Below are 13,306 nucleotides of genomic sequence, written 5' to 3'. Positions count from 1 at the left end.
TCTATTTGCTGTTGCTTCTACAGAAAGTAGGAGGTACTCTTTTTTTTATTATTAAAAAGAGATTTTTGTGTTCATTTGTAATGATTATGGTGGAAGTAATTAATGAAATGTTGATTAAATGATGGAAAAGTTTTAATCAGGTATATATCTTGACCTGCGGTTTATATTTCTGTCTGTGTATGCACCGGTCCCTGATTTAAAACAAAGCAGACAGAATGTGCATTTTGCAACAGGGACTGTATGTGTGAGGCTGAAAATGTTTATTCCGTCGTGTGACCTGCCTTACATTCATTAGCACCGCTAGAACTTTGAAGATCAGTTTGTTGCATACTGTAGATTCAACCACACTTACTGCTGAGGTGACACTTACCCACAAACTTCTGTGGCGTGGTGCTCTTCCGTTTACCCACATTCCCCAGTCTTTCAATTACAGGAGGCCGGTCAAAAGCCGCCATACCAGTGGACTCCAGCGACCTCTGCTCCTTTGGAACCTCCCCTGGGAAAATGATAAAAACCATTCAGTATATCAACCAAGCTAGTCCATAATACATGAAGAAAACTATTCATTAGCATTTCCATTCATTTCAAAGTTTTGCAGCCAGGTTCCCTTACGAAAAAGAAGTTTATTCAAGTGTGCTATTAGTATGCTTCTTTTAAACTAACAATAAGAAAGTATACTTTCAGTCTACTTTTTATGTACTTCTCAGAAATATACTTAAAATTGCACTTAGGTATACTTGACTTATACTGTCAGAAATATATATTTGTCCTGTACATGTACTCAATCTTTTGATCGAGATGTGCTTAAAAATATAATTAAGTATTCTAAGTGTACTTGGTTTGTAGTTGTGTTTTCCCTTTTGATTGAGTAGCATAATAATGACGTTTTTCACATAGTTTTACATACTGTCTTATAAATTTAAAAGGCTTAAGCCTTGTCTCAGACTCAGGCTCTCAACGCGTGTTTGAGCTGTCGTAGCTGAAAGAAACTTGCTCTGACATTTCTTAAAATATGTCAGTGACATTGTTTTGTCTCAAGATGCAAATCAGTAATGTTTTTTCTAAGGCACGTTTCTCCAGATTGAATCTCCAGATCAAAACACAGGTGAAGAAGAAGCAGAAACAAGCGATAGAAGATTGCTTACGCAAATGTAATATAACACAATCATCAAACATTAAACAGCATATAAGTTGAAAACTGCCTAATGTTACCGAATAAAATGTCGACCCAGGAAGGGTTAACGACTGTGAAGTTTTGGGGGTGCTGATGGACTCGATCTACTCCAGCTATGGTCATCGTTCTGAATCCCATCTGGACGTAGTCTTTGACAAAAATGTGATTTTCTCAGCTTTTTGTTTTAAATGTTGTTTAATTTACTTTTTTTTTTTTTTTTTTTTTTTTTCATGAAACTCACCCACATTCAAGTGTTGATAAAAAAAGGATACATGAAGCTAGAATAAAATGTTTTTTTTTTTTGTTTTTTTTTTTTAAAAAAGGAAAGAGTTAAAGTACAATTAAAGGTATATTTCAAATATAAAACATTAATGCCATATTAATGCCATAATTAATAGGAACATAGTAGTATACTTAAAGTATAAAAAAATAATATATATATAGTAAAGTATAATTATAATGTTATGTTCACTTAAAGAAAACTTACAAGTATACTTGCAGTATAAAACTACTAAACTAGTAGTTTACTGAGAGTATACTTAAGTGTACTTTCATAAACTAAAAATCTACTACAAGTATTTGACTAGTAATCTATCAGTATACCTAAGTTCACTTGTGGTATAGTTGCAGTACAAACGGAAAACTTAGTTGTAAACTAGTTGTGTACTCAAACTTTCCTACTGTAACACTTAAAGTATACATAAAAGTATGCATTTATACATTAAAGCAGGCCAATTTAGTAGTATTGAAACAGTAAGTATACTTCTAGTACATTGATACTACTTGCTACATAAAGTATACTTAAAAATATACTTGATCTTTACTTAAGTATACTTAATAAAATGAAATTGAAGTATAGTTATTTGGCTTTTACAGGGTTGTTTTGAGCCAATCACATGGGGCCTCATTTATAAAGACATGGTCATAAATGTGAATGTACGACAGTTGATTTATAAAACGTCTGTACGCACAAAACTTTTCCTAAATGCATCAACTCCACGCAAAAAAAAAAAAAAAAAAACTTTTTCACCTTAGTTTCTGCCTTTACAAATCCTGATTTGTTCCTCACTTTCGATGGAGGATAAAATCCATGGTATTTAGGATCAAATCTGATCGTACGTGCATTTTATAAATGAGGCCCCTAAACCATAAATGCCATGTAACTAATTTCTCTGGACAACTGTAAGAATAATGTCAAGTCAAGACTACTTCTAGCTAGAATGATAATGTGTCAATGGCTGTCAGATAATGTAGTTTGGACATCTACCTGCAGGGGTTAACCATGCTAACCAGCGAAACCTTGTACCTTTGGTGTCAACAAAATGTACCCCACAAATGTTTAGTGTAGCAATTCTATATTCATATTGTTTTGTTTCCAAGAAACATATCAGCTCATGGAACACCGTTGTGTCATCCAACACCAAAACGATTTCACAATAAGTCATAATAACACTTGATCGATGATGTGGAAAACCGTCATCTTACAATCTCAATGAAGTCATCAGCCACTCACCTGGATAAGGGCCAGGATTGGAGGCGGAGTCCATTCCGACACTCTGCAAGTAATTATGACACCGTTCTTTGTGCTCCTCCAATGACGTGCGCTGCTTGTAGCTCCGCCCACAGTAGTTGCACTTGTGTGGTTTGCCCACTAAAAGACATGAAAGAGTAGTAAAATAAGTATTAAGATGTAAAATAACTCATTCAGACCGCTCACACAAATGAGTTTCAGTCTCCAACTGAGTAAGCGAGAAAGTGGGCAAAGTCAGATTTGGAGATGATGCAACCACTACAACGCACTGAGGGGGTTTGCTCCAGAGAAGGATAGAATTACGTACTATAGTAGTTGTATTTGATGTCGTTTTATCGTCATCAATCTGTAATTGGCACCACGAGTGATGACTTGGAAAGTCTCTTTGAACAATAAACAGAAACCGAGTGAGTGTTTCTCCTCAGCCGGATAAGGTGTGAAGTGATTCACAGTCAGTTCCACTAAGATTAGGTCAGTGCAAGGGCGATAATGCGGGACAGAACCTCCCAAGAAAGATGCAATAGAAACAAGCATCTTGTCCTTCCGTTGTAGGCAGAGAAGAGTAGGAGGAGGACGATGCTTAGCCTCCAGAAACAGATGTGAGTTTTCCAGTAGCTAATGGAACAATTCGTTCATTGATTCATTCCATGTTTCATTCATCAATTGGTTGAGTCATTCATTTATCTGTCATGATTTTCTCATTCACTCATCAATTCGGAACATAGCCCACCATTACGTCTGCGCTGTTCTGTTATGTCAGCTAAAAACATAATTTAATTTGAGACAGGGGCTGTCAGTTCTGTGGTCAATCCTTGGTGTAAGGGACTTTCAGAATTATTCATAAAGAGTGCGGGAGTGAAACAAAACAGCCTAGCGAATTGAGTCATCCTGTATGAACTCAGTTAACCAGTCTCTTACTGCACGTGAGAAAATAATGATAATTCACACCTGTTACTAGCAAGCCTGTGGGATTACCTGTAAAGTGTGCCAATTGTAAAAATACCCCCTACACTTTTCGGTAACCCTCTTCAAAGCACCATAGTGCTTTTTCAGTCAGAAGCAAATAGTGAAAGTGAGACAGCTACTGAGTGAGACGCTGTGAAGTGACCTTTCACATGTAGAACGCATGTCAAACAACCGAGGCCCTGTCACTTCTGTGGGAAAGAATGGATTACAGCAACAAAAAAAACAAACAACAAAAAAAAAAAGTTTTAATTTGCTTGGAATATGTCTCATAAAATAAATAAAACATTGAAGTTTCAATTTCAGTGTGTTTCAAGAACAGTGTAGCTAAATTCTAATTTAAAAAGAAAACAATATTTTAATATTTTAATTTTAATATTTTAAAATCTTTATTTTATATATATATATATAATTAAAATATTTTAAAATAAAATAGTCTAATATAATATAAAATTAAGTAATTATAATAATATAAACTATTTTATTCATAAAATAAAAAAATATATTTTTATAATTATAAGATTAAAAATGTATTTTAGTATCAAATGCAAATAAAACTATTTTTTTAATTTAAAAAATAACTTTATATTACAATAGTATAAAATAGTATATAATAAATACATTAAAAAAACAATTTAAAAAGTATTAAAATAATATAAAAAAATATATAAAAATAAAAATATATATGATTATATGGCATTCACATGAACTGTCGCACCATGTCATCTGTAAAGATTGACTAAAGTTGTTTATTATTATTATTATATTTAAGAAGTCTTTTATGAACTTGGTCTTTATGTCATTCTGTAAAGGTCAGGTAATCAAGATATCTAGGGCAGATTCTTACACGTCAATAGTTTTGGGGTCTTTATATGTCAGTTGGTGACTGTTTTGGAAACAGTTTCACCTGATGAGAGAGCTCTTGAAAGTGACATTTTTTGTCACACTTTCAATATTTCTAATAAATGGGAGGCTTTTCAAATTTAGGTGTGTGTATGACAGCACATCAGAAATGATTTGGTGCAGACATTTTACAGGATACAGTGCATCCACCCAGACAAATATAGACTATAAATGGAAAAACAGAACTGAACTGTTTGGTTCAATGAACTGTCAAAACACCTGCAAACTGCAAAGTCTGGGACAGGCAATCATGCTAATATGTGATGGAGACAAAGATGCGAACTGTTATGGGGCAAAAGAAATGCAACGGTTTTATCGATTAATACCAACTGTTCAAAACCCTATGAGTTCCTGTAGCAGAGTTTGGATGATTTAGAAAAAAAATCCCTTTCTAAGCACTTATTCAAATGCAAATTCATGCACATAGTGATGCATTAAAGCCCTCTAAACCGCATCCATTCGGGTTGAAAACAGGAAACAGTGAGATGAGGATGACATTTCATTTCAAGTAAATGCCTATCAATTGTAGAGCATCAGCAAAAGTGCTCGACTTACTCAACTGGTAGTTAAACATGCACCCGGCTTAAAGCGTCCACTCCCTAAATCAAGCGTTAGCCACTCACCTCACATTTCTTATTTTACTAATCTGCCAAAAACAGCCAAAGCAACCCAAAGCAAAGTCACCGACATTATGAATCATGCCTAAAACTGTGGTGCAATATATGCTGTTTCAGTTTCATCGCTTAGAGCACGTCTGTGGTCTGCGTGCATGCATATGGATTTCAGCGACAGCCATTTGTCAACGATTGGATGTGTTTGCATGTTTTTACTCCCTCTCAGCGTAACTTTCCTGGGCTGTTTGCCACCAATTCTCCTGTTGCCAAGGGCCAAAAGAGGATGAGTCCTTTCATGTGGCGCTCGTTGCACAAGAAGTCGTCAAACCTGCTGAGTTCCTTGCATTCCGCTCCAGCTGAAGTGGCTGCTGGGAAGGCGGACAGGTCACCAAGGAGTGGGGATGGACTTGTGGCAAAAAGGGCGAGACCGCCACAGGTGACATTGCTGCTTAAGTCCTTAAATTACTAATCAATACAACTCCAGCAACAACTACACGTCTCACACTGTGGTAGAACAAACCTTTCTTGTGGCAACTCCTTAACAATGCCTATAGAAATGGATATGCAAATCAGTTAATGACTCTCATCGGCCACAAACGTTTATATGCTGAGGTAGTTGGGTGCGTAGGCTTTAGTGGTAAAAGTTCTCACACTGACATTTGATATCAATATGATAGACCACAACACACAGACACACACACACCACAAATTTTGCATAGTTTGTTGATTAAATGATGGAGAATCAATACTATCAGTATGGATACACCAACTCCTCCTGTCTCATGATTATTCATGACATTTTTGTAATAACAGTAAAAAAAGTCAAAACTATGAAATAAGACAAATGGAAGTACTAAGTGACCATAAAATGGTCACTTATATATATATATATATATATATATATATATCTTATAATTTAGCTCATTCAAAGTTGGCATCATTCAGAATTATTCATCACAAAATAATAACAGATCACAAAATTCCATCCATCTCTTTTTTTACCGAAATGTAAGTTTTAAAAGAAATTCACGTGTAGACAATTTACACTAGTGTTTAAAAGTTTGGGGTCAGCAAGATTTAAAAAAAAAAAAGAAATTACTACATTTATTCAGCAAGGATACATCAAAGCACGCAATAAATTGATCATAAATGATATTCATAAATGATTTCTATTTCAGATAAATGCTGTTTTTTAACTTGTTATTCATCAAACATTGCTGAAAATGATTACAAACAAAAATACTAAGCAGCACAAATGTTTTTTAACATTGCTAATAATAAGAAATGTGTATTGAGCAGCAAATCAGCATATTAGAAGGATCAGGTGAGACCGAAGACTGGAGTAATGACGCTGAAAATTCAGCTTTGAATCACAGGAATAAATAACATTTTAAAAAATGTTCAAATAGAAATCAGTTATTTTAAATTAAAAAAATATTTCACAATAGTTCAGCTTTTACTGTGTTTTTGATCTTATAAATGCAGCTTTGGTGAGCATTAGAACATTAAAAAAATCGTACAGACCCCAAATTAGTAGTGTATTTAATATAAAATTATATTGTTTTGAAGACTAAAATAGCTTTCCCACCATGACCATCAGCGCATATGTGAAACCAAACCTTAGCTATACCTTTAAGAATTATTTCATATATTCTGCCCACAAAAACAGGACACCACAGACATCAGCTGCCTGGCCTATAAAACTGCACTATCCCTGCGCTGTGATTAGAGCTGCAAAACAGGAAATGACAAAAGACGAAGACAGGCAGCAAAACACGATGAGAGTGATAGGCCGCTCCTGCTCTCCCTGTGCATTTCAACAAGACTCTCCCTGAGTGACAGCTTGTGAAGTCCCGAGCTGAGCGCTGATGGTATCGTATGACCCGGATCTTCAACGATGAGGACTAGACAACTGATGGTGGGCTGATATGAAAGTGGGTTAGAGAGTGATGCTTCACCAAAGCGACACTTCCCTTTGGTTGACAGAGAGCGTTTCCTTTGGTGGAGAGCACGACTTGCAGGCAACACAACAGCATGTCCTAGGTGGCCTAACCGCAGTGTTTGCTAGGCTGTCTGTACACGTCCCTCAGGACAGAACAGATCTGCTCGGTTTTTCCAGAACATGTCAGCTGCGGCCACAGAACACCAATCGTTTTGTAGGCTATGGCACACATTAATACCACACTACCGCCCATACATGTGTGTTCTTATAGCAATTGCATAGAGATGTGGTGGCCTGACCTGAGTGTGTGCGCAGATGTCCGGTTAGGGCGTCACGACGGCGACAAGCATAGCTGCAGAACGGGCATTTGAAGGGCTTCTCTCCCGTGTGGAGTTTGATGTGCCTCAGCAGGTTGCCCTTCTGAGTGAATGAAACCCCACACTGGTTACACTGGAACGGCCGGTCACCTGATGGACAGAGTCACGAACAAGAGAAGAGACACATACTGATCACCGGTTTAGCTAATGTTTATAAACATAAATACTGCAGTGTTTTCAATGCAGCGGGTTTTATATAGACCGTTCACTACACAGCAAATGCAGGGACTGCTTTTTCTACTCATGGTTGGCTGATATATTAAATGTAAAAATCTAAAAAATAAAGCAACAAGACATTTGAATAGTGACTTCAAAGGAAAAAAAATGGTGTAAGATTGTGTAAAATGTATGTAAAAGACTCATTCGCGCCATAATCTGAAATGTTTGTGGAAGTCTCAGTGTGGCCTTTTTCTTATTAAAATGTATTCAACCATCGGCCCATTTTTCAAACCAAAATGTATACCTTAAACCTTAGTTTGATTCATTTTCATGAATCTGTTCAATCTGTCTGTTTCAAAGAATCGAATCAAAACTCTGATTCAATGATTCATTTGTCATCAACCAAAGCGTTTTTCACGTTTTATTCAAAATGTGTTGGTACATATTGGTGTTTATATTGATGCATATAAATGAAAATTATTTAAATTTGTTGACATGCACTACCATTCAAAATTTTGGGGTCAGTAAAATTTTCTTTTAAAGAAATTAATACTTTTATTCAGCAAGAATTAATTAAATTAATCAAAAGTGAGATTTCTATTTCAAGTAAATGCTGTTCTTTTGCTGTTCTTTTGAAAAAATATGAAATGTTTCTTGAGCAACAAATCAGCATATTAGAATGATTTCTGAAGGATCATGTGACACTGAAGACTGGAGTAATGATGCTGAAAATTCAGCTCTGCCATTACAGAAAAGGAAAAAAAAAAAAAAAAAAAACATTTTAAAATATATTAAAATAGAGAAAACTGTTATTAGAATATAGTATAATTGCATTGGAAAGATGAAAAATACAGTGATATATAATTTTTAGTTGTATCACCCAGCCAGTGTTGCCAAGTCCATGGTTTTCCCGCGGAATTGGGCTAGTTTAATACTGTTGCCTTGGGTTGTTTTTCATGTCCGCGGGTTGAAGTGACCCCAAATAACATGATATTTAGCCCCTGGAATGCGAATTTTATCAGGGGAACCCCCGCCAAAAACGCGGATTTTACCCCCGGAACACGATTTTTACCGGGGGACCCCCCTTGAAACGCGATTGTGTTAGTTTTGGGCTAGTTTTGAGTAGCAGTTGGGTGGGTTTTGTTGTGAAAACCTGGCAACCCTGCACCCAGCCCTATTTACACTTTTTCACAGAATAACGCAAACTAACTGTCGGTTAAACATAAGGTGCATCCCAAATCACATAATTATGCACTATTCTATGCCATTTTGAAGTCTAAATAGTGAGAGTAGTGTGTTCACACTGAAAATTTCAAATACCTGGATGATGAACTTAATTAACTAAAAAAAAATGAAGTGTGGAATGTTGGACACTTTATGCACTCAACTGACGCAGCTGTACAGTGCATAAGTACATAGTGTATAAGAGCATAGTGTATAGTGTATTATTTGGGACACAACTATATTATCATACCATGTGATACCATGATACCATGTGACCTTAATCATTGCCATTTTTGCCATTTATAAGCACTACACTTATAATTGTTTTTCATGAGTCTTCATCTCAAAAAGTACCTTTTACAGCTATGATAACTATGCTAAGCCTCTTTGATACAATTTTTTGATTGGGAACCTAATTATGTTCAATTTATTGGATTAGTCATACATCAGACCTGCTGCATGAGCACCTGCTCTAAATATAGCCTGTGACTCTAAAACACACATTTAATTGACACAGAAATTTCAACCATCAGTTCTAGGTGAACGTTTTATCATTATGGGCAGAGATGAAACCCTGGAAAAGTGAAATATGACCCTGTCCTGCTAGCGTGTTGTCTGGCACTATCAGCGTCAGCCCAGGGCTTGGGAACAGGTTGTGGAGGATTCCTAGGATGCTTTCCCTGAGAATAACTCCTAGTCTTAACTATTGTCTTCTTATTGAACAGCTACATGTTCCACACCCTTTTAACACTGAAAAAAGGAAGAACACATGATTGACAAGCCCTGGTCACGAAAGGGTTTTGCTATTTTAATGGGAAGTCAGTGAAATGTGCTCTGTCGAAACTTACTTGAGAAGTGTCACAATAAATTTAGGCAAATCATGTGCACTTTGAATTGCTGGATCATGGTGCCATGATGATATGTGTAATTAAAATAAATATGAATTTTTTTTTTTTCAAATTATATTATAAAATAAACATAAATTTATCTTTTAAAAATATATCTTCTCTTTTAAAGCTTTTGATTTTATTTAGGGTTACCACACTTTATTAATTCTTTGACTTTTCCATAACCTTTTCTTGTCATTTATGATTATGCTAATGTATGCTGACTTGCGAGCAAGTTTTATTCTAGCTCAAGCTCATACATTTATATGTATTTTTTCCATGACTTAGTAACTGATATTATAAAAAAATTGTTAAAAGGAGATGCTCTACCAACAGAAGAGGAAGTGTAACCAAAAAAAAAAAAAAAATTAATGTAAATTGGAAAAAGTGCAACACTCAGCCTTGAAGAAATCCATCTTTATTGATTAAAAAAAGCGTGACGATTAAAAAACACGTGACATTTTGGACATTGTCAAGCTTGACAATGGCCGAAACATCAAACATTTTTTAATCAATAAAGTTGGATTTCTTCAAGAGTGAGAGTTGCACCTTTTCCAATTTACATGTTAATAACTGATATTAAAATAATCTTAATATTTACCATTATATTTACCATTTGGCAGTCTTATTCCCGTCTCGCTCTGCGCTTCTGTTCCTGGCCCACCATCTTGTAAGTTGTTTGGGCTGTCAATCATGGGCTCCTCCAATCCAGAGCCTTCCTCACCGCTGTGACCCGCCTCATCTGGACCATTTGGCCTTCTCTCCGTCTCCTCCTCAGTACCTTCCTCTTGTTTGATTGTGCGCGCTGCAAGAAAACATTCAAGCTTTTAAACAAGTTTTCAAGCAGTACAAAACAAAAGCCAAACTTCATCACCCACTGCACTACAATAGTTTCCATACACATGATCAAGCACTGTGTGACAAGACTCTTTTGAAGTCACTGGTTACTATGACAGCACACTGACCAAGAAATCTGTTCTCCAACATGATAACAGCATTGGAATGACAGCAAACAGGAAAAAAAGGCAGACGCAGCTGTAGTCTCTAGGGTAGCGAGGCAAACAGTGGGCAGGTGGAGTTCTACATGACTGACAGTGGGAGACAGAGAAGAGGAGGTGGGCCAGCGCTCTGGTCTGGACTGAGCGGGCCTCTCCATTTATCTCAGTGCGCAGGCTGTCGAGCACCTCCAGGGAGGCCACCCCCACATGCAGAGACACACAGAGCGTGACAAAAATAGACATGCAAAGGGACGTATAAACACATAGCGACACGTAAACACGCGACAGCCCGACCCGCAAGTTTTCCGTCTCAACCACGCACACTCTCCAGGTTTCACGACAGGTGGAAAAAGAGCAGGCAGCTCTCTATACCATCCAGACAAACCTGTTTGTAAGTTTACAGTGAGTTTAATCTCTGGGCGAGAGCTTGAGACTAAGCTTTGAGTCACCTCCGTCTTTCCCGTCCATATGAGTGTTGTCCCTTAGGCAAACCGCTTTGCTGCTTCGCTAGATTTGAGTCACAGTCTGAGTGAGAGTATGACTGATATCTCTCTGATCCCCTTTAAAAAGCTCAGTATTTCCTTCTGTTTGCGGACTTTCACATCAGAATGCTATCACTCATAAACACTATTTGATGGGACTAGTTTTCCCTGAGGAGGTAAATGTGTGTTTCACAAACATACTTTGAGATTTTAATCTTGTTGAAATTGTATTTTCTCCTCGCTCAATCTTCGTAGAACCTCTGAATCAAACTACCCACCGTTTTTCAACTTCTCCTAGTTTATATTGACCTTTAAATACCGTAGCCAAGACAAAATTTGTCGCTGCGCTCCCTAATGGACCTTCATTATTGATTTTGACCTTTTTGCCAACTTGTAGTTCTGGGTAAAATAGTTGATGGCTCAGGTACTCTTCTTATTGAACATAGAAAGAACATTAAATCAAGGAAAGTCTGATCAGTCTGAGTGTGAGGTAAGCTTCATTAAACCATCCATTATCATACACACACACACACACATATATATATATATATATATATTAGACCACCATAAAAAGAGAAAACAAATATTTCAGGAATCTGTCAAAAAACAAAAGTAAATAAACTAAACATTTTATTGTCATTTATTAATATTCACACATAATAACCAAAAAAAATTATAGATTTTATTATTATTTTGTATGGTCTCCATTGGCCTTGATAACATTGGCCTTGTTTTTATGTACTTTTCCACAGTCTCTGTTGTTATTGACTTCCAAATAGTTTCTAGTTGTTCCCAAAGACTCGCTTTTGATGAAACTTTTGTGCGATCTATCTTTGAATTCATGAAATCCCAACAATAATTATATGGTCTAATAAATTAGTTAAGAACTGTATATAATTTAGGTATAATTGATCATAATTGGCATATAAAAAAAATGTAAATAATAAAAAGTTACTTAAAATGTTTTTTTTTTTTTTTTTTTTTTTTTTAAATTATGGTTATTTCAGTGGGTTTTGTGGTATACATATCAGGAGCACATGACCTACTGAAACGATCTCTTACCAATACACTCTCCCAGATTAGTGTCAACTAATAAGACTCCAATCCCATTCGAATCAGTATAGTTGTTTAGAAAATCCCCTCTCAGTAGCACTACACATACAAAAACACTGATTAGCAAGTAAGTTACAGTCAAATTACATTCAAACATCTCTTTAAAATCATCCCATTTCGATTAAGAGACTGTTTACACACGGTGACATGCAGGTTGACAGAGCTTTTGAAAGATAAGTGCTGTGTGGCAGTGCCACAAGATAACCCTCACTTCACTCGCTGGCACTTCCAACGAAGTATTACAGGCGTAGTTGCTTAATATTGCACAAGAGATCTTCACTTTCAAAGAAACACTTATGACTCGCATGAACAATTGCAAGCTTCGGCTCTTAAAATAAAAACTCTATACCCACCACAGCAAATGCAGGGCAATCCTGTCAACACATCACAGTCGAACGGCATTACCTCAATGTGTCGAGACGTATGTTTCTTCCTATTTCTCTGTCCATTCTGTCAATCATGACATCAGAAAACAGCTGCCTGCGGTTTAACTATCTCTAGCATACACGGTATGGAGTGTCTATGATGGCTGCAGCTGAGTGAACTTGAAATGGTTGCCGGGACAACATACAGAATCCTTTAGCATTCTCATCATCATATGATCAAAGGAGATGAATGAGAACAAAACGCACTCAGTGTTAGGGATACATACACCTGAGTCAGTGACTAACAGGCTCTCATGACAGGCACAGTGCAAAAGCAAAGTAAACCAACATAGTCGGATGCATAAATGATGTGCCAATCTAACTCAAAGGTCTCTTTCTATTAAAATTTCACCTTTGCGGAATATTAAATTATCATCTGTGCATCCCTCCATCTCTGAGTGCAAGTATGGGGTTAACTAAACCGAGTATGTGTAGATTAGACTTCTCTTTACCCAGTAACATGTTTCTCAACGTCCTGTGCAACATGACCAATAAATTATCTAGAAGAACAATC

General features: G+C 36.4%; 1 protein-coding gene across 6 annotated transcripts in view; it reads right to left on the bottom strand.

Moving 5' to 3' along the window:
* ikzf2 (IKAROS family zinc finger 2) overlaps nt 1-13,306 on the bottom strand; it is a 30,342-nt gene that overhangs the window by 4,448 nt on the left and 12,588 nt on the right. For 2 of the 6 annotated variants that reach the window (XM_051905747.1, XM_051905746.1), the window contains exons 4-8: nt 12,317-12,406; nt 10,376-10,579; nt 7,427-7,594; nt 2,688-2,825; nt 371-496 (exon numbers count right to left, since the gene is read on the bottom strand). In XM_051905747.1, the coding sequence (XP_051761707.1) occupies nt 371-496; nt 2,688-2,825; nt 7,427-7,594; nt 10,376-10,579; nt 12,317-12,406 (726 nt within the window). Of the gene's footprint in view, nt 1-370; nt 497-2,687; nt 2,826-7,426; nt 7,595-10,375; nt 10,580-10,739; nt 10,913-12,316; nt 12,407-13,306 lie in introns of those variants that run through there. The other 4 variants (XM_051905748.1, XM_051905751.1, XM_051905750.1 and 1 more) reach the window with 4 other exon arrangements.

The sequence above is a fragment of the Ctenopharyngodon idella genome, chromosome 9, assembly GCF_019924925.1.
Source record: "Ctenopharyngodon idella isolate HZGC_01 chromosome 9, HZGC01, whole genome shotgun sequence".
Lineage (NCBI taxonomy): Eukaryota > Metazoa > Chordata > Actinopteri > Cypriniformes > Xenocyprididae > Ctenopharyngodon > Ctenopharyngodon idella.
The sequence above is the reverse complement of the archived record's forward strand: the minus strand, read 5'-3'. Positions and strand labels throughout refer to the sequence as shown.